Here is a 21,960-nt window from a genome sequence, read left to right as displayed (position 1 = left end):
AAACATTGTGAAAATGAGGCCCCCAGAGAGTGCTAGCGCTGAATGCTGGAGATTAGGCAGGAGCACGTTTAACAGAGAGCCACATTGTCCTCATCCCCCTCAACAAAAACATGGTGCATGCTTTGTGTTCCTGAGGTGTCAATCAAAATGAGGTCATCAGCTTAATGACCTGAGGTGGTAGAAGGAGAAGTAGAAAGCTAAGGTAAAGGTATGTACAATATTCTCACAGACAGTTGACTGCAGTAGCAGACATTTGACCATAATCACCCAAAAAGTGTTGCACAAATTAAGATTTAACTGGATGAGACATACATGACTATGGACTTTCTGGAGTAGTTGATTGAAGCAGTGTAAGAACAAATATTGGATGCACCAGTTTGAAGTTCCAGAGGTCAAGATTTTATGTTCCAAATGATGTCAGAGAAACCCAAAGACATTGTGTTGATAATAATTGACGGCACTGAAAAAAAAAAAAAAAACTTTTAGAAACACTAATTTGCCAATAGGAAAAAGTTATTTAGAAATAAAATGGTAAACTGAAGTTAGAAGATTAAGCTCTCTATCACAGTTCTAACTGGTTGTTTACTTGAAACAAACTAAAAAAAATCTTCATACTACTCAACAGCATAGTTAACTGTGGTCTGGTCATATATAATAACGAAACACTGAAAACGGTTCAGACATAAAAGCGCAAAGGTGACAAACTAACAACGCTGTCAAGGACTTTACAGTATATTAAGTCTGTCAATACTGGCCTGCGGCAATGAGGTCATGCATGTCTCCTGAAATGAGGTCATCTCTATTATTTGTAAGGTAATCGTGCTTTGCAGTTTGTGGTCATGGTAAATGAATCAATCAGCTGTACTCCAGGAGGGATATATCACTATCTTGTTAGCCAGCAAAGGTTAGCCATTACCAATTTGTAACTCTTGGGTGTGAGTGTATGTGTGTTTGTGTTTGTGTTTGTGTTGATGAACCTGCCAAGGAGAGGTGCTGAAACTGTGGCCTACATCCACAACACAAGTTCTGCACGTCCATGAACTGGAAAAATAACCTAGTTAAAGCCAAGTGAATTCATTCGAGAGTAGTCAAATACTTGTTTAATAGCTTCGTGCAAGGCCAGCAGGCAGCAACATAATGGATAAAACACAGAGTCAAATCATGTGTAAGCTGTTAGAAAACTTGATACCAGCTGCGAGTACTTTGCTGTGTACATTAATATTTATTTGCAAATCAGAATATGAGCGGTCCGCCCAGCTCAGACGCGCTTTCATAAAACTTTGTGGCATTTCATTACCATTAATTGCCCAATAACATTGAAGCTTGTGTCAGCTAATGGTGAAGTGAACCAGAAAGGCCTCACTGAATCACTTGGCAATAGGCTTTTGTTCTTGCTGAATCTATGTGGTACACTGAAACCTTGGGGGTAGTGATGGAGAATCATTTGTTTTACGCCCCACTTCCAGAGGCCTCAATGATCAAGCCGGCACACAGAAATAACCAATAACCAATTTTTTTCCCCCCTCTTTTGTATAAATCTGACGAGTGGGAATGAACAACTTAACTATGACTGAACAATCCCCAGCAGAGGCGGATTACAGTCAAGTAAATAAAGAGAAACAGTTGTAGATTAGTGATTCTTTACTCTGATGACGGAGAGCTCACTTCGTGTTTGTTTACACAAGGAGAAACGTGAGCTCAAGCACCAGTGTAATTCATCACATGCAGCCGAGTTCTGCATTTATCCTCCCTCAGACCAGTTCACTTCCCATTTCCAGTGATTTGTTTTTACAAAGCAAAAGCTGCTCCAGTATAAATTGAAGTTTAAACCGGCGTGAGGGATACGTTTTCCCCAGTGCTTTGAGACCTTCAGCTTTAAATAAATATATATCAATTGACAGGAGCTCAGATAAATCAGCAAATTCAGAAAGTGAATGTATAAGCAGCTCACAGATTGGTAAAGTTAAAGAACTTTATTTACAATAATCAACACCACATACTTCCATGACTGATTGTTCCCTGCTGCTTTACTGAGGTTGTGCATGTTACGTAGACTTCTGACATTATTAGTGTATTAGTGTATGTCATACATATAATATTTGATCTGATATTGGATTATAAAACCCAATTTACAGTAGCTGCTCAAAGAATCTGAATGTGTAAGTCTGAGCAGTATTTTTTTCCCTTCTAACTGTCAGTTAGCAGCTGCTTACAGGCACATTCATGTCACGTTGAGGTATCTTATCTATGCCAATCATGCACTGACAAATGCACAGCGCAGTTCTTAAGTGTCTAAAGACCTCCTCTTGCAGACTTCAGTAATCATTCTGCAAACTACATTCGAGTTTCTTTTGCACTACAGTAAGTGGAGCATAAGGTGGTTGGATGTTTCCCATTTTTCACAGCAACAATGAGCTGTGACAGTTGGAGGATATACAGTATAAATGGGGCAGTGTTATACTTTAATGTACTTTCCCATTAGAAACAATGCTTGTTACTATATGACAATACAACTTGGGGTAAGGGTAAGCAGAGAGTTTCCAATGTCCACTGCGTTGTACTCACTGCCCTCTCTGATTGAGGATCATGTCCACAGCCTGGGCCAGGTTGTCCACAGTGCCGTCAGCTGTCACAGTTGGGTGCTTCTCATCACTGAGCCTGAGGGAGGTTACAAACAACCATGAAAGATGGTCTGAGAAGATTCAAAGAATCTACAGGCTGTTTTGTTAAGCTTTAAACATTTTGGTCATTGAAAGTCTTTATCTTCCCAGGATCAACAGCACCATACTAATCCAAAAAATTAAATTTAACTTTTGTTATGTTGCTGTCTCCACACTTAAATGTGTGTGTGCCCCTGCACGGTAGTGCATGTTTTCTGTCTCCATCACCGGCTGTCACGCAGTGTTCCAGATTATTTAAAATACACCTCGAGGCAACTGAGGACTGCTAATTCCAAAAATACCCAATTCTATAAATAAAAGCAAGAGAATAATTTGATGATACATATTAGTCTAATTAGCAAATGTTGGACTAAATGCATGCTAACATGCTAAGCACAGCTGATGAATGAGGGAGCAAACCTGCCATACACGTGCACATCTAACCAGACATATAAACAAACATCTTTAGCTGCACTAGTAAAGTGGGCATGTTACAACATGTGAATATTGTCCTTAAATAAAAATAACAGATAAACACGTTCCAAAAAACATCAGGTTGAAATTGTTTGACCCAGATATATGGTTGTTTAATCAGCTGCTACAGAAATTGTCAACCAATTGGCACTGCACCAGGTCCAGGCCTGCATGCAGCACCCTTTTCCTCCCCTTCACATAAAAACATGGTAATGGTCCTTCATTCATCTACAAGACTGCCCAGAACCCCTGCTCATTAGAAGTGGTGCCTATAGATCCCCCCCCCCCCCTGTCTTGGCTGCCTTGACCAAGCTCTGTGTGCTGCCTCTGTTTACCAGGCTTGGGCTGGAGCTCCAGATGGGACAGCTTTGTCTGGTCCTGCGTGTGCAGAACACACCACCACTAATCCTGCCCCCTGAGAGCTCGCAGAGGAGCATGGCAAATATTTGTACGTCACCCAAGTGTAGCAACAGAGAGAGGAGGCCAGCGCGCTGGCCGTGCGTGAGGAGAGGTGTTGAATGCTGAAGTCACAGTGAATATGGTGAAATGGTGCCATGTGTTTATGCATGTCTTTCAGCCGCCAGTGATTAAGTTATGTGAGCTGAGTCCGCTAATGGTCGGGGTGTTATGTCTCATGTGCTGGGTTTCTCCCACACCCTTTTCTGCCTGAGGACTGATTGAGTTCACACACAAACACACACATACGCACGTTCAGGCACGAACACACAAGCAGGTTGCTCACATGCCTCTTATGTTTCAAAAAGCACAGCCAAGAGCATCTACCAGACTGTCTCACTAAACTGATGCTCCTCTAAATTTCCCCTGCTCTCTGCCTTTTTAGTTATGCATGCATGCATATTCATTTTACTGTTTTCCCTCCATTGCCATGAATAATGTAATAATAACCAGGTCAATGTGACCATGCAAAATTCAGCACAATGCAGGTAGTGTTACCAGTGAGGTCATCTGCAGCTCGCTGCATGTCCTTCAGGTCAATGTAATATCAATACGCATGAAGACAAAGGCTGAGCTTGATAGACACTGCACAGCATTCATGCAGGGATGAGGTCAGCTATGAGGTAGGAGGTGAGAAGCAGCCAAGAATTTAGTTCAGCACAGCTGCCACAATGTTGAAAGAGTGAATAACTGCATCACAGGCTTTGAGGTGCAAGTGCACAAAGCATTGACAATTTTGGATGCCTTTGGATAATGGAAAAGCGATTACAGTAGCTGATTCCTACCACTGACCTAAAATAATCTACAACTGATTAATCATGCAAGTAAATTAGTTCATGTTTAATGTTTACAGCAAGAGGTGCTGAGCCAGACTTATATCCAGGATGCTGCAGTTATGTGGCATGCATCTTAGCCATTCTGCTACCGAGACGCTGCCATCTCTGACACCCAGATATTGCTTTGCTTCTTTCCAACTGTCTAATTGTTGGGCCAAGGCTTATTAATTTGTTGCTCCACCTTTTTTTTCCTGGCTGGTTGACCCTCTGCCAATCTCTTCTTGTAACGCCCAACACTTATAGTGGCTGGCAAAATATGGAATTATTATTATTACTGACACCCACTTCTATGCAGTGTGCCTTTTGCTTCTTCATTTTTACTTTGCAACCTTTGCTCACCACTTGTTGCTGGGGACACATTATGACGATATCTCATGTCCAAAACATCTGGGAATCGGTTGTATTTCAAAAAAGTTGAATATATCAGCCGAAATAATGGTAACAGTGGGTTTGGTACCTAGAAATGTGATTGATTTATTATTGAGAATGTACTTCAAAATTAGTTAGATAGTTAAGAATCACTATTCCATGCATTTTAAAAACAGATACATGCACTTCTAATCCTCTACAACAGCAATGACATGACAGTGGATTAAACATTTGTGCAAGCTGGATGCAAGCACGTGGGTTTCATGTATTTGCTACTCAGGCAATATAAGATTATAGTGGCTTAAGGTTGTCATATGGATAGAAATTGTATAATACGATACTCCATAAAACATGAAGATACATTTTTATAAGGACAGCCCCGGCCTGCACGGAATGAAAGTAGATACGAATGACTCATACTCATGAGTGCATTGCTGTGTGAAAGTCAGCTGTGCATCAAAGGCAGAGAGAGATGGGGTATGATACAGAAACAAGAGAAGGCAGTGATGTTTAACATGAGAGTATGAGGGCAAAGTTCTTCTTTGTTTTTCTCAGATATATCCTGTGCATTGACAAGGTAGCTGACAACAAGATGGCATGAAGTCTGATTGTATCGGTTAATGCTTACGGTATTGGCACATAATATTTCAACAGACACAGAAGGAAGCAAAACTTCACACACAATTTTGATGTACACTGCTCTCTTAACTTCTTCACCACTTTCTGTATGCCATTCGTTTGACACGGTGCAGATGAAGCACATTTTAGGAAACACTTTGTTTCCAATCAGTTGAATAATTAGAATTTAAATGCATATTATTAACATCATTGATCTTCTGCAGGGTGTAGAGAAACACTACACTCTTCAGGGGAGTAGACATGTAACTTCATACAATGACTAAATTTAGGTGTCACATTTTCATTTCCTCTGTAAAATTATAAATGCAACTATAACAACCTCAGTTGTTTTGTAATGTGTGTCGTCACCTGGCCTAACAGTGGAGAATGACATTTACAAGAGCAGCAGTGAGAGGAAAAGAGTCAGCCTGTCCTGAGAGATGGAAAAACACTGAACCCAGTTCACTGAATAGAATGTGTTTTTCATACCAGGCTAGTGAAGAGACCAGCCAGAGTACTGCCTTTTAATAACTATAGCCTTTATGCACTGTCAAGCCTTATAGGTGACATGAGAAACTAGATACTTAGTACTAGATACTAAGAAAGACAAAGCTTCCTCTACCCAACATGGGAGAAGGTGTGAAACTGCATGTGTTTTCTGTTGCTCAGTGACATGGCGAGGAGGAGGAGGCAGGAGTCTTGGCCTTGAGGGTGAGAATGTGATCACTGGCTCTGTTGTAAATAAAAAATCGTGATCAAGATTGATGGTGTATCAGGATCCTCAGAAAGAGTGGAAGAGAAACGTGAAAATACTGTAGCTTGGTTTTAGAAAAATCCACTTCAGCTTCAGTTTTCCTTTCTTTTCTCATCTACCTGAAACTCACGGAGCTGCAACAGCTAACACCCTCATAATAATACAGCTGCGGCCTCTTATGAAAAAAGCCTAACTGAACTGGGGAAACCACCATGTTATGGTGCATGCTATGGCAACAGAAACGACAGATGCTGGAAGTCTTCGCCTGAGTTTGTGGCAATGCAGCGACCGTTATCACTTTACTGTACAAAGGCTGTGTAATATTGAGTCATGATCAGCAAACAGCTGCGGTATGGCTTTCACGCTTTACACAGACGGTTCAAAAGGTTCTTTCCAACATAGCAGGACAAAAGGGGATTCCCTGGTTGTACCATTAGAAGCCACTTGATGTTTTCCATGTTGTGGCTGAAAGTCCTCCTGCGAGTATGTTTGTGTGTAGAAAGGGACCACAGAGTTCAAAATCTGCAGTAATATTATTATTTACCATTTCCTTTAAGTTTTTCTGTGATATTTTGAAACTGAACTAGAAATATGATGCACAAAAGTGTAAGTAAACTAACACTGAACTGTTCAAACTATCATTACACTCTGAATTTTGGGCCTTTTCGAGAGAGAGAGACTCCTGAACTGTCAAAACCACCCACTGGAAACTTTCTGTCCTTCCCAACCACAAACACATCTGAGGTTAATCTAATGGAGCATAAATCATAGGCCTTTACTTTCTGTCTCATTAAAAGAACTGCAACTAGATCTCCCTAAAATGCCTGCTGCACAGTGTATGATTTTTTTGTTCTGCCTTTCGAGCAGCCATTGATTGGTTGAAAACTTCAGCGGTTCCCAACTATTTCTTCTAATCAGATGGATCCCGACAGCCCTACGCGACGGTCTCATGCTGGATTAAGCACTGACTCACCCACTTAAAGTCTTGAATTTGCTCACATACTGAGTGTTTCATTTCAAACTCAATGTGTTGGTGAACTGAAAAATCTTGTTGCTCACTTTATTTGTGAGTGCTCTTTAAGGGGTTTGTGTCAATATAAAACTTTTGCAATATCCTAAGTTAGTATTTCAAGTGATCACATAGCTCCAATCTGTTTCACCTGATAACGGCAATCCTTGTTTATTTGACTAAATTCTTACTAAAGTAACCTCCCTCTCACAGCTGCTCTGTCCGGGTTGTGCTCAATATGCAGAGCTTCATGTGACCCAGATCAACCACATTCTGTTCATCAGCATGTTATTATTAGCTGTGTTACTGATGATATGCTGAGTGTTTGCATGTGTGCGTGTGTTTGGGTGTACACACTCTATATATCTCACAATGTTTATGTTAGCAGTAAGGGACTGCTGAGTCACCTGTTTGTGATACAGAAAATGCAAACACTTGTGCAGCCACACACATACACACAAACCATCAGGAGAAAAAATGGCTCCACAAGAAGCCAGGCAAGGGCCCAAGTCCCTCCAGCCAAGCAGCCTGTCTACTGGTAATTGCAAGAGGGATTGGATACCCATTGAAACAGCTAAAGCCCTGTGTTCATGTATTTAAGAGGCAGGGCTATGTTTCAGCCTGCCATCTGTGTGTTTTAGCTTTCTAATTCTCTCCCTCTCACACCCCTTTTCTTTCTTTCTCTTCCTCTCCCGTGGGTGGAAAAACTACCATTGAGGGAGTCGGCCGGGACCTGGCCGGCTTCTTTGTCTCACTGTGGGAGTTTAGTCTCACTTTGAAAAAAGCTCAGGTTAATTATTAATATCTCATTGACTTATATCGCACGGCAGGCTTTAGAGGAGCCCGCAGGCAGGGGAAACCGTCACCCCGGGGTGGTGAGGGATGGCAGGCCAGGCACTGGCACCCAGTGGAGTCTCATCAGACTCTTTAACCTCTTTCTACAGCTACTGCCACATCCATCCAGCCTCTGTACTCAATCTGTGGTGCCCTGTTATGCTCTGATCTCATGTCTATCTGATCCAAAAAGGAGGTTCAAAACAGAGCTTGAATGATGAAGGTGACTTTAAGTAACTTCTGATGATGGTGACTTAACATGACCCATCTGTGACACGGACAGGACAGGGCACAAGTTAACAGTGTATTCTACTGGGGAAACTCCATTATAAGGGAAAATGACAAAGCATTGGCTGGCACATGGCTGGCTGGATGAGGAAATCAATTCCCAGAATGGACTGTGTTTACATTCCCCACAAAGCTGCTCATTGAAATCCATGAGAATGGAATGAAAACACAGATGAGATTAAGTTAATTAGTGGTATTTTATGGAACTGTAGTACAGTAAATTAAGTGTGATGTCATACAGTCTTTGGGTTTATGGTAAAGACAATTTAAGAAATATATTACATAATGGTTTATTAGATGGTAAAAGGTTTATCAGTCTATAAAAATATTAATTGCTGCAATCCTAGGGCACTGCAGAACGTGTTGAAACTGAATCTCACTTACTCCAGTGGGGCTGTTCTATAATATTTATCGCTGCATTGGTATATTCTGTAAGGTCTTAAAGTGCTATGAGATGACTTTAGTTGCGATTTGGTGCTATATAAATAAACTGAATTGAATTGAACTGAACACCCACCCTCCCCTGGACAAGTATGGGATCATGCAGCCAGGAAAGAGATCCAACCAGCAAAACCTAGTGAAGCTTTCATGTGTTATCCGTTAAAAAGTAGGGAAATCCAGCAGTGGAAATAGAAACCATATGAAACACGTAGTTCCCTATTTTACCATGCAAATCTACTGCCAAAGGCCCTTTGCTGACTGACATAGGAGTTGAAAGGGCTATAAGAGGCTTGTCAGACACTATGCTGTGTATTTTCTCAGCCATTTTGCCTAAATCATGGATTCATATAAGCTAATGATCATGTAAATGCAGTTCTTTCCATAAATGTTGGAATGGCAAGGCTGCGTACAGTTGCACTAAAATCAAGATAAATATGAGACTGAAGTTCAGAATGCCAGCTTTCTATGGTATTTACACAGTTAAGTACAGATACTATATACAACATAACATAGAACCTTTTGTATTATTGGTGCCATGTACTGGAACTGATAGGTGAAGTAAATAAAACTTCATATATGGCTGCTGATCCCTCATATGCACTGTGTATGTTGGAGAGTTTCTCTCTTCTATGTGCTTTTCAGCAGGAGAACCCATGTTTAGTTGATTTAAGGTCTGATGCACAATCAAAAACTTTCCACATTTCCCAAATGTTAGATCGTTGTTTTGCTTCCTGATGAACGTCCTCTAAATTGGTTTCAATATATTTCTCTGTGCATTAGCAAACTGCTGTAACCATCACGAGTTATTGCATCAATAAAGAGTGTGGAGCCTGTTCCAGAAGCAGTCAAGCAATATCAAGCTGTGATACAACCTCTACCACGCTTCATGGATGAGCTCGGATGGTTTGGATTCTTTCTTCCTCCACACTTTGGCCTTTCCATTCACTTTGGTAGATGTTAATCTTAAACTCAGTCTGTCAAACGTGTTCCAGACATTCTGTTGCTCATCTGTGTGTACTTCACACAGATTCCAAGCCGCTGATTCTTACTGTCGATGAGGGGTTTGCATCTTGTGGTATGAGCTCTACATTTTTGCTCATGATGTCTTCTTTAAGCGGTGGATTGTGTTATCTTTACCCCTGCTCTGTTGAGGTTGTTGGTGATGTCACTGGCTGTTGTTTTGGGTTTTTTTGTCCACAGCTCCCACACCGCTTCTGTCATCAGCTGCTGTTTTCCTTGGCTGACTTGCTCTGTGTAAGATGCTCGGCATACTAGCGGTTTCTTTCTTTTTCAAGACATTCCAAATAGTTGTATTGGCTTTGTCCAAGGTCAGTGCAATGCCTTTAATTGTTTTTCCCCTCATTTCTCAGGCTTAGATGGCTTGTTTTTCTCCCGCAGACAGCTTTCTGTTTTCACATTGATTTAGCCTTTATAACATTTGCTTTTACTTTAAAAGTAAAACCAAAAGTTTAAAGTTTAAAACCAAAAGTAGCCATTCAGTCAATCTCACAGGACACAGCACAAGGCACCTATCAGTCACATGCCAATACTTTTGCTCACTTACAATATGAAATTTCTTTGAATGTAATAACAGTGTATAGCAAAAACAAATGAATTGACCTTGCTATTCCAATACTACTGTAGCAGACTGTTAGTATTTTGTCTCGGTTGCTCTGGGCCCACCTTGGGAATACCAACTAACCAAACACTGTTCACTCAATCTGTGCGTTTGCCACAGAAAAAACAAATGCCAGTAGGTCACAATGCTCTTGATCCCAGCTCCTCTCATGATCGGGGGGGACCCGCACCCAAAAGAGGGTTCCTTCAGATACTGCCGCAGATCAAAGGCTATATTGTGCACATAATATGATTGACTGGATACGTGTAGCTGTCAAGTTGACAAGTATTTAAGTTTGTGAAGAGGAGCGAAATGAGAAAACAATCCTTCCCATACAGAGAAAACTAGTTTGCTAAGAGTGGTTAACAGGACAGAGCGTGAGACTGTTGTATGCGACACTACAATATGCTGGCGCTCTTGTCTGCAGAGGAAAACATGTTATAAAGGTCAAGACAGAAGTGCAGAGAAACTGCAACTCAAGCAGAACCTGCTCTGGCACATCCTGTTCTACACTAAGTGTGTCCAAAAGTGAAAGAGATTTTCTAATTGTCTAGATGACAATCAAGTAAGGACTTAAAAGACTGTAAGTCACATATGTTTGAGATTACCACTCCCTGTGTGACAGGCACAATCCTTAAACCATGTACATTACTGTCACCATTTCAGCTATAGGACACCAGTGAATGACTGAAAGACAAGCTAGGCTGAAATACAGTATGTACCACAGTGAGCCATCCCAGGGGCAGCGTTCACCTTATAAAGGAGATTAAACTGCAACTATAGCCACGCACATAGTATACGGCTAAACTGTCAAGGTTCAGTGTCACAGATCTGCAAAGGACAAAGCCTATCGATGAACCTAACACTGCTGTGCTGTGTTCAGTCTAATGTCTGTCTGGGTGCACAACAACAGAGATCTGATAGGTTATTTATGTCAGAGTGAAAGAGCATCACCTTTCTGTAGACACACACAATGTAGTGAAATGTTCACACTTTTCCATTAAGCCTTTCATTGAGTCAGTCATTCAATCTGTTTTTATGTATTTATTCAGGGTGGAGAGCTGTTAACTCCTTTTTGCATAAGCCTCAAATATACATAAAACAATACATGACATGGTGTAAATACTGTTAATGCAAACAATAGAAACTGCAACTGAAGATAAAAACCATATAACTGAAATCAGCTATGCATCAATACATTGTGAGCATGTGTTCAAAGATTTACAGACAGAATATCTAAAAGATATCACCAGTGAGATCCCATAATGGAGCAAAGCATATTAAGGGAATATGCAGTTTTTATTTTTGCACAGTAGAAGAGAAGCAACAATCTATAATAAATCTTGCTGAAATGACATTAAAACCCAGGCTAATGATTTAAATGTTAGATGCTGTAGCCACTTAAATAGCAACATTAATTTAAAACATAAAAATATTGTTATTCTGTGCTTATTAGTTATTAGGATTTCCACCAAAAAAAAAAAAAAAGGTGGGCGCTACAGCTCACTCTTAAAATCAGTTTGACAGTTACTGGGCCATTTGCTTTTCTAACAGGCAGTCTTTCTATTCACTGCATTGATAATGGCTTTATTTGCATGACCTCCTAACAGTGAGCAGTGGAAATCTTTGCTGGATATCCCCAGACATCACAGGCTATATGCCAATCGCCCAGTGAGCTCACATCCAGTGACAACCTGAAAGATTGTCTCTCAGTGCCCTCTCTCTCAGAAATGAACTATGCCATCCAAAAAAAACCTTTTGATGTCTACAGTAAAATCTAACAGGAATTCACTATGGCATCAAGCCACATCCTTTTCACGCTCGTTCTAGATCCGCCTTTGACCTGTTGTTTCTGATTACTCTGATTACAGGAGTAGCAGTTACAATGATAGCTATGAGAATTTGCATACCGGCCATCTGGTGAGAACTATGTGTTCTAGCTGATGTTGTTCAGGGCACAATATGGCATGTGTGGATATGTGTACATTTTTGCATGAGTATAACAGCCTCATTGATAAGGTTCGTGTTAACCACTTAGTTTACTGCACATTATGCAGTAGTCAAAGTAAAAAAGAAAGTAGAAATGTTTTGCCATAGTGGTGCCACTATGGCACAAAATGCTGTGTGTGTGGCTGTATTCTAATTTTCTGCTGCACATTATAAAGCATTATAAAGTTGAAGGAAAATAAATGCTTATACTTCACACAAAATGCCTTCCTCTGTGTATAGTGGCCATTTTGAGAAACCTCAGCTTGTTCTTTCAGTCCTCTTCAGGCTTCTGTCAGCCTTCATTCATCTCAGTTTCGAGACAAATGCTGTAATACTACCATGCTGAGGTGCAAAAGCCACATTATGTTAAGTCATTTAACCATATTTAATTGCACCAGAGTGAGAATTAAAAATCCTGCTACCCTCCTAGTTGTACATTAGTTATTAAAATATTGAGAAGAAAGATGTGTCCCTAGCAAAATGATCACGAGCACCAACTAGTAGCAAAAGGGCTGCAAAGCTTTATCAATATACAATTCAGCTACAAATATGTAATAAAATAAAACAAGTATACAAATGTATTAAAAAAAAAACAAGTAATAAGTAAATAAGTTAGCATTCTGATTTGTTCTCTCACAAACATGCCATCATCCGCATGCTTGTTTTTCTAAATAGATAGTGAGCTTGGCATAGAAGTGACACTGAAGGAAAACAAATCTACAGAATAATCACATGACTACTGACCCCTCCTGCAATGCTCACTTCCTGTTGCGTCCCTCAGTGACGGCTGCAGACAGAAAGGCCATGAACCAGGAAAACTGGTTAATGCTTTGAATCATCAGGGACTGTTTCTCTCTGGAGGGGTCTAATCTGTCTCAGCCTGCTTGGAAAACAGTTTCTCAACACTCACATTAGCAGTGAAGCGTTGACTGCAGGGAGAGGCTTTCAATGTAAACCATTTTGAGGTTGGTTGCTGCTGTGTGAAAATGTTTGCTGTTCACGACTCTAGTAAGGGTTTCCTCTAACTCACTGGCCCTCATTCAACTCAACTCAAACACCTATCAATAATGTTTTGGCATCTAGCACATCGTTGCTCTGTTTTCCCCTCTGCAGAATTACAAATGTCAACACCAAGGGTGTGTGTTTAACTCAAAAAGGCTAAAATTCACTGCCTTTAATTATCACAGATGCACAGAGAAACAGCCAGCATGGCAAGTCAAAGAGGTTCAGAAACTAATAATGCTGACTAGGACTAGCAAATACACTGGTAATGCATGAAGGAACTGTATGATGTGAACCTGTTTGTATGAAGTTTTAAGGAAACCCAGTTCAGGAGAAGTGAAATTTGATATCCACAACTGTGATGATGTAAATGGTAAATAGTCTGCACTTATATAGCGATTCTGCACCTTATCACTACTAGTTGGCCTGACCCACCGGGGCTCACTGTGTTGCCCAAGGACAGTTCGGCATATGGACAGGAGGAACCAGGGATCAGACTACCTTCGCTCTGCCTCCTGAACCACAGCCAAACCTAATATTATGTAATGCTGACAGATTGTTCCTAAGCAGCTGATTAACATCAGCAGTGAGATCGCTATACTCCCAGTCTAAGGGCAGACCCCTCTTTGCAAAGTTGTTCTACATTAAAGCGCAAAGGGTCCTCTGGCTCCCCGGGGACCTGTACCTCCCACTGTACCTACAAATAATAGTCATTATTTGTAGGTACAGTGGGAGTACAATGCTCTTGACTTGCCCATATAATGTATCTTGACAGAATTGGTGAAATGTTGGAAAAAGTTTCAGTGTGTTACTTTTATTAGGTGGTTTTAATATTAATTGGTTATCTACTATTTTTCCTTTGGTGAAAAAATACTTCAATATCCTCTGTATGTAGTTCGGCAGAAGTTGATACCACCACAGTCACGATCAATGCTCCAGGCCACACGTCCTCATCATGTATTGATCATTTACTGTATATGCAAATGTCCCCGAGCAATGCTCAACTAGTCTCTCTATTTCAAATTGATCATAATCTTGTAGGTTTAACTAGAAAAAAGGAACCACCCGTCTACACCAGCCTACAGTTAGGCAAACAATGTACAGATGGAGACACTTTGGGACTGTGGCTACAGTCAAAATGACCCCAAGAGCACAACAAACATTAATGAGGTAAAGAAGCAACCCTGACAACTAATTAAGTTGAAGGGTTCACATACTTTTTCCACGATCACTATAAGGTTTTTCTGGTTGTTCTATAAAAACATAACAATTTAGAATTTCTTTAGTGTTATTATTTTAAGCACCGTATTTGTTAATAATCTTGACTTAAATAAAAATAAGATTACATTTTATTTATTACAAATTAATGCAGAAAACTATGAAATTCCAGAAGATTCACATACTTTTTCTTGCCACTGTATGACCCTTGATCCTGACCTGGAAATAATTTTTAAGCACATTTATTTATTTACTGCTACTGTTTTGCAGATCAACATACTCCCTTGAGAAGATGAGCTGTTTAAAAGGATCGTGCACAGGGTTAGATAGTAAACTTAAAACTTTGATGTCAGAAAGGTATGCAAATAATTCTGACTGTCTACTAGAGTGAACAAGGTACTGTAAGCTAAGAAACTATATACGTTGGGGTGGAATCCCACTTCTTTACTTTCTCTCATTGCAATGATTTCATACAGTTCATTTTAAAGGGATTGAATTTTTATTAAATTGACTTCCAGATGACATTTCTCCTGGTTCAGACAGTATACGTAGCTGGCAGACTGCTTAAAATAGCTGTTAAGTTCCCTTCCTATGTAAATATCTTGCATGTGACATATTTCCATCAGAGTGAAATTAAAGTGATATCCATGAAAGTGTCAGCTTTAAGAATGCAGATACCAGACCTATTAGCCTGCTCTCAGTTTTAAGTGGTGTAATGGATAGAATTGTGTATGGTAAAATACATTATCATGGTTTCACTATGTTGACAGTGATATTAAGAAAATGGACAAACGTATAGCTGTGGCAAGATGTTATCAGAGCATTCGTGTTATGTCATTTGGAGTACTGTTCAGTTATCTGGTCTGCAGTAAATAAAACAAACCACAACAGACTTTAGTTAGTCCAGAATAAGGCTGCTAGATTAGTGTTAAGATGTTCATATTTTACTCTGCTATGGCTTACCCTTATTTATAAAGAAAGCTGTATTATTTGGTAAACCCTATCCATTTAATTCTTAGCTACAGTATCTTGATGAAATACTACATTTCATAATATAAAATAATATTATTCTACTATTTTTAAGGTAGTGCCATTTAGTAATTCCAAATGCCAAAAGTAGTTTCTGGAAAACTAAATATTTTTAAATCTATTCAAAGCGTAATATCTTTACACGTATATCAAGTAAGTTGATATCATTAGATTTGTCTGTGATTTGCTCCTTTTTCCCTTCCTGTCTTGTCACTGGGCCTGAGGTATTTGAAGCGGTACTTTCTCCAAGCCTGATGGGAACTGGAGGCCTGTGCAGCATCTGGTTGACTTGGAGACAGCTGTGTTTTCACAGATCTGACTGAGAGTTTATAAGTGCTCCCAGCAAGCCTGGGTTCACCGAGCCTGTTCAGCCAAACGGTGTTAAATCTCATGTCTCTCACTCACTCACAGTCCCACAGAAACTCCGTTGATGACATTGTTTCTTTTCTTGTTCAAAGAGAGTGTATATAATCTAATCGATCTACTGAAGGATAATCTATTATGAGGTGTTTACGTTCAGGAGATAAATGAATGAATAATTTTTAAATTGTATTTCCTGTGATTGGCTATGTTTCAGGACAAACTCCCCTGTTAAAGCTCACACACAAACAATAATACAGCAATATATTAAAAACACAGCAGCTTGTACAGCTAACATCCCACATAAAAGAGAATAGTTTTGCTTCAGATGTGTAATCATGTGCGGCCATAACATTTTTAATGCAGAGCAGCATAAGTGACAGACAAAAAGAAATGGCAGTAATTATAGCAGTAATAGCATTCTGGAGCTTGATAAACAAGTCATTTTAACACTAATACTAACCCATGTCCTACATTGTAAATACATAACAACACTTAAGCGCTTTTAGTCCATAAATCTAGACCAATGCAAAAATAATTCCACATGTTTCTCTGCAGACACAGACACCAGTCGCTCCCTCTTCAAAATAAAACAAAAGCAATGGTGTCGTTTAATCTGCTTTATCTTGAGTTTAGTTAACTCAGACGCTGTTCAGAGTGGCAGCACACTGAAGGTGAACTGAACTCGTATGTGCAGACTGCATCACTGCATACTAGAGCTTCTGAACATGCCTCCCATAGCACAGATATGTACACATGCATGCACGTACACGCCAGTAACGTCCACCAAAACACGGCAAAGTGGAAACGCACAGTGACACACTAGAAAAACAGATACAGGTTTTACAGTGAGCGACTGTGCTGTTAGCGCTGGATTAAAGCTGACTGATGCTCAAGCAGATTACTCAGCGTTCTGTGGTCACATGACCGAGAGCTGCATGCTAGGGCACAGCAGTGGAGCAGGTCATCCAGCATGATACTCCACAGACTAATCTGTGGTTTATAGTTAATGTCCTCTACAGCAAGAGTGTGTGGTAACAAAGTGCATTTATTTAGCTTTATCTTAACTTCTCTTATTCTCCTTCCTGAGGGATAATTTGACAAGTACTTTATGTTTAAGTGAAATACCACATCCTCGACAGAGGTGAAGCCCTCCAACCTAATCTGTCTCCAATTTATCATGCTGCCCTTTCATCCATTTTCAGGAAAATGAAGAGCACTTCACACATCCACCAGAAAGGCCACAGTCAACGACCCACTTTATTGGAGGTGTGGAGGGTTGTGAGAGTTACATGTGTTATAACCTCTACTCACACCTCCACTCTCACTGTCCACCTAATGAGCCAATTTAGGTCTGGTGAGAAGTGAAATCACCCTGGAGGATAAATTTGAGGTCTCTAACCGACTACCCTCAGCCTGAAGAAGCTACTTGTATGAGTAGTGAAATGTTACGAGCTAACAAAAAAGTTGGCATCGCTCAACTTCCAGCCGACATCACCTGGATTACTGAGAGTCTTCACAGACAGTACTTCAGTTGATCATTTCCACTTTATTATTTACTTTTACCCCACTTTTGCTTTTATTTTACTATAGTGTTTGACAGCTGCACTTAACAGTTAGTTTTTACATGCAACACAAAGACTAACAACTAAAAAATATCAGATAATATAGTATTTAATACTATGTTTGCAGCATGTTGAATCCACACCACTGCAAAAAATCCTTAAAGTGCTGTGCAGTTGCATAAGTTTTTATGAATCATTTATTCTGAAAGGGGAAATCGGAGGCAAGTCACTTCAATGTGCTTAAATCGGGGGTTTTGTCTTGTTGCTTTTACTTAAGGATCTAAATAAACGTCCCTGCTTTCCAGGAGTTGGTGCTGTGTTTGGTTTCCAAGACCAGCACAGTGTGTGTAAAACGGAATATATTTAGGATTGATCTATTTCTATAAATATTTCTTAAGCACACATATAAAAACTAGGGCTTAGCTAGCTAGCATTATATACAGAAAACCATTAAAAACACCAGCTTCAATTAGACTTTGAAGATACATTATAATGTACAATACATATGCTCTTTAATGGGTACTTCCAGAAGTGTTCACTTTTGTCTTTTCTTTAAGCCATAAGTACTACATATATTTTCTAAAATAATCAACCATATGTTTCTGTAATTACACCGTAAGACAGGCACCCTAGTAATCTCCAGATCTGCAACCATAAATCATTCAGAGACTACAACCTTGTGGGTAACAAGCATTCGAACATGTGGAGAGAATAAAGCTATTTTTAGTGGATTCTCAATCAAATAAACAAATCTGGAAGGCTGAAGAATGAAGAATGAAGTAGTTGGGCCACAGGAAGCATGTGTGTAATGTAGAAACTTTAATTCACAATCCTGGTGTAATGCTGCCCTCTACTGGCTGCTTGTTTTCTTCCTGACTTTATATAAGGATCAAGTGAGTAAAATGTGGGAATATAAAATAAACAAAATACATTTTCTCATGTTAGTAGATAAAAGATATAACCACTGACCTGTATTTACCAGTCCTCACTTGCACACCTTTCATTCCACAGCTTTGAGCACCACCTACGTCATTCACCAGGTCGTCTCCGATCATCAGCGCCTGCAAGTTGGAGGAATAAAAAAAAAAAAAAAAAGAAGAAGAATTTGGTTTACAGACTTTGCAGATGCAGGATAGAGGCAAAAAAACTACAGGATTTCTCTACTCTTATAATTTAATTGGTACTGTTAGCACTTGCAAATGTGTTTACAGAAGTTACGTGACACGGGGGACATAAAACTGTTAAACTAAATTGATCTGATTGGTGAGGCTGTAACATTATCAACATTAGGGAAAAGGTCAAAATTAGGATTGAACGTTCACTCTATATCTAGTACTTGTGACCAGACTCAATAGAATCAATGGACGTTTCTACTGGTAACACTTGTAGACCTATTTTATCAGTTGGCGACACCTGTATATGATGCAGCTGCATCGTTTCATTCTGATATACTATCTGCCTTTATTGAACATACATGTCCGAGCTGATTTCATCCTGTTGTTCCTGCTTCCTGCTGCCTAAAGATAATCAACACTTGCCAGATCAATTTCAGTCCACCGTGCCTCCTTCTCGTGTTTCCTTGTAAGACTGCTCACCTATCCTCTCAGCTGACTGGGTTTTTGTTGCTACAGAAGCCTCCAATGCCTGTCAGTATTAAAAAGTGCACTTTTTTCAATAAAACTGTAATGACTAAGAAGTGGCACCAGAGAAGAAAATGATCCACAATATCACATTAGGTTTAGTGAGAAAGCCTGAAATTCTATAAAGAGATTCTCAAGCACAGGGGAGTGAAATCTCATTTGAGTGTGTCACATTGAATCCTCTAACAGGATTCCTGCAGGTTGTTCTGTAATAGGAATCAGTCTTCGGATCTGAGAAGTGCTGTATTATTGAGTTTAACAAAGAAAGGATACAGTTGTGCAGAATGGGCGCAGTTTCATTTTGATAAGTAAGCGAGTAACTCAATGAGTTAGAAATTTCCACTTTTGGAAAACAAAACAAAACAAAAAAAAAACTACTGCACCACGACTTGTGCATGAAGGCCTGGGTGGCCTATAACAGAGGGCTTTGGAGAGGGGCGACTGTCAGGTCCAAAAAATAGACAAGTTTAGAAATGCTAACGGAAGGGTGCAAACTTGGGAATACACTGACATGAGCAGATACCAAGGGAATACATTCAACTCATGTTTAGAGACCTGTTGCAGAAAAAACAACAGGCAGCATCTTAGCTCTGTGACATGTGGACGTGTTCATCTAATTCTTTAATGTACAACCAGTGTGTAAAAGTACTATAGTTTCTGCACAACTAATGTGAGGAAAAACACATTCATATGAATGGGTATGGTTGCGAAAACAGCACGTACATAGTAACGGCTATGACAACTGAAAACTATTTAAAGTAAATACAGGACAACAATGAAAACTAAATGAGTGTTGTATGTATACATTAGAGTTCCCTTGAATAGTACTAGAATGACAAGGTGAATTCATCTGTGTTTGTTGTACACTACACAGAAGACGTGGGCTTATGATCAAAAGACGAATATGAAACAAAGGTTCTGAATTTCAGCTTTTATTTGATAGTATTTAACCTAGTTACATAATATACACAGAGAACAACACTGAATATGTGTCAGACGACCCTAATGTTATGTGAGGATAAGTATTTCCACTGTGATTTTTCCTTGGTCATCTTGGTTTAAAAAAAACAATTTCACAGGACTCACCTGGGTAAAAACACTAACAGCTTTTAGTGTCATGGTTTAAAACTTTTTTTTGTTTTACTCGCTTGAAATCTGGGTGATAGATCACCTATTGCTGCATACCTCATGTGGCTGAAGTCCCATGTCAGAGAGAACACTCTGGAAGAACATCGGGGAAGGTTTTCCAATGACCTCAGCCTTTAAATCACATGCATACTGGAGAAAAAAGACAACGTTTAGGTTATTTGGTAGTTGATGAGAACTGCTGTTATACATATTATAAATGTATAAGTTCATGTCATGCATCTATTGTACCTCCAGAGCCTTCATGTAAACTCCGACATCTAGTTTCAAACCATCCGTCTCCTTGTAGTACCTCCTACAGAGGGCAAAACATCAAATATTTAGTCTAGTTCTTTACTTCATACTTTTAATAAGTAACACAGAATAGATTACCCTTGGCCCAGAGAGAACAGAACTGGATTCTCTAGTCCAATAAGGACCCTGAATGCCTCATTTAGGTTCTGGTAAGAAAACTTTTCAGCTGCATCTCCTATGACCACGCAGTTTGCATTGGTCTTGTCAACACTGTCAAACTCAGGGAGAAGTCCTGCGTAAAAATGGACACATTTACAAAAACAAATTTAAGCTTGAAAATGTAAAAAAAAAATAATAATAATAAAAATAAAGCAGTACCATCATAGACCAGCAGGTGGGGCCGTAAACCCCTCTCCTTGAGGATAGCTATGGCTGCAGGAGCAGGAGAGAAAACCTCAGACACCGAGATGTCAAAGCCCAGCCTGCGCAGCTTGGCCACGAACGCCTCCCTGGTCGCCTGAGTTTCGTTGGTGCAGAACCGCAGCTGCAGGTCTGATGCCTTGAGCCTTTAGAAAGGGTCACACTGTTAACATTCACATGCACACAAACCCATCAGGACATTTAAGTGCAAGCAAAAACCAAACCCAATAAATAAACCCGAGTGCACTTTGCTCCATAGGCGCAACTCGCTGAAATCTCAAACAGCTTTAATCATTTACTTACCTTTTCACTGCTTCAACGGAACCTGCTATGGCCACTCCGTCGCCCTCTCCGCTGTCATATAAGACGCCACACATGTCCAACAGGACACCCTTCAAACTCTTCGCACAGCCCGGCCAGCCCACGGCAGCCATGACCGAGTCACGGCGTCAAAGCGCATGCGCGTAATGTAAGCACATGCCATAGTGGACGCACACTGTACAGGCACGTTTAAACTTAAATCCCTCACTTATGCATACTTATTTATAACCAAAGTGACGCTTTTAGTGCTGTGTTGCACTCAAAATGGATAAATCACACATTTTCCCCAGATTAAAAATGCCAAATCTTCCTCCACCACTGCATGTTTACTGCGTGTAGCTGTCCCCCTGTTAATGATTACAGCGCTGATTCCTGACCCCCTCGGTGATGGATAACTGCGGGATGCTTTTGTGACTTTCCAGCCCCGCAATAATCGAAGAAGTTGCAACATGGAGGCGTGTCCTCTGACGCAGGCAGTCACGCAGCGCACCGCCTCGGTGCGCGCACCGCCGCGGGCGCTCAGACGTACAGTAGTCGGCGGAACCAGCGGCGACAAGTCCCGGACTCGGTGCGCATCAGTGGCGTTTATTCTGAAGCTTTCAACTCCGTTTCACCTCCCTACGCTGTGGTATTGTTTCACATTTTCTCACAATGAATATATAACATTTTTAAATTCCAA

At 40.2% G+C, this 21,960-nt stretch overlaps 1 protein-coding gene across 1 annotated transcript; it reads right to left on the bottom strand.

Annotated features, from left to right (window-relative positions):
• Window positions 1–1,958: 1,958 nt before the first annotated feature.
• Window positions 1,959–21,626, bottom strand: lhpp (phospholysine phosphohistidine inorganic pyrophosphate phosphatase). The gene is made up of 7 exons (XM_026352040.1): window positions 21,264–21,626; window positions 20,919–21,106; window positions 20,679–20,832; window positions 20,538–20,601; window positions 20,346–20,438; window positions 18,490–18,581; window positions 1,959–2,658 (listed from the first exon to the last, which is right to left on the bottom strand). The coding sequence occupies exons 1-7, from the start codon at window positions 21,392–21,394 to the stop codon at window positions 2,562–2,564; spliced, it is 819 nt and encodes a 272-aa protein (XP_026207825.1). The 5' UTR covers window positions 21,395–21,626; the 3' UTR covers window positions 1,959–2,561.
• Between the last annotated feature and the right edge of the window lie 334 nt (window positions 21,627–21,960).

The sequence above is a fragment of the Anabas testudineus genome, chromosome 19, assembly GCF_900324465.2.
Source record: "Anabas testudineus chromosome 19, fAnaTes1.2, whole genome shotgun sequence".
In the NCBI taxonomy this organism is placed as follows: Eukaryota; Metazoa; Chordata; class Actinopteri; order Anabantiformes; family Anabantidae; genus Anabas; species Anabas testudineus.
The sequence above is the reverse complement of the archived record's forward strand: the minus strand, read 5'-3'. Positions and strand labels throughout refer to the sequence as shown.

Excerpts from the sequence above, each read along its gene's own strand:
- lhpp (XM_026352040.1), bottom strand. The coding sequence starts at position 21,394 with ATGGCTGCCGTGGGCTGGCCGGGCTGTGCGAAGAGTTTGAAGGGTGTC. Across the intron at positions 21,107-21,263 it reads TCCGTTGAAGCAGTGAAAAG|GCTCAAGGCATCAGACCTGC; the intron begins GTAAGTAAATGA and ends CCCTTTCTAAAG. Across the intron at positions 18,582-20,345 it reads TGGGACTTCAGCCACATGAG|GCGCTGATGATCGGAGACGA; the intron begins GTATGCAGCAAT and ends TCCAACTTGCAG.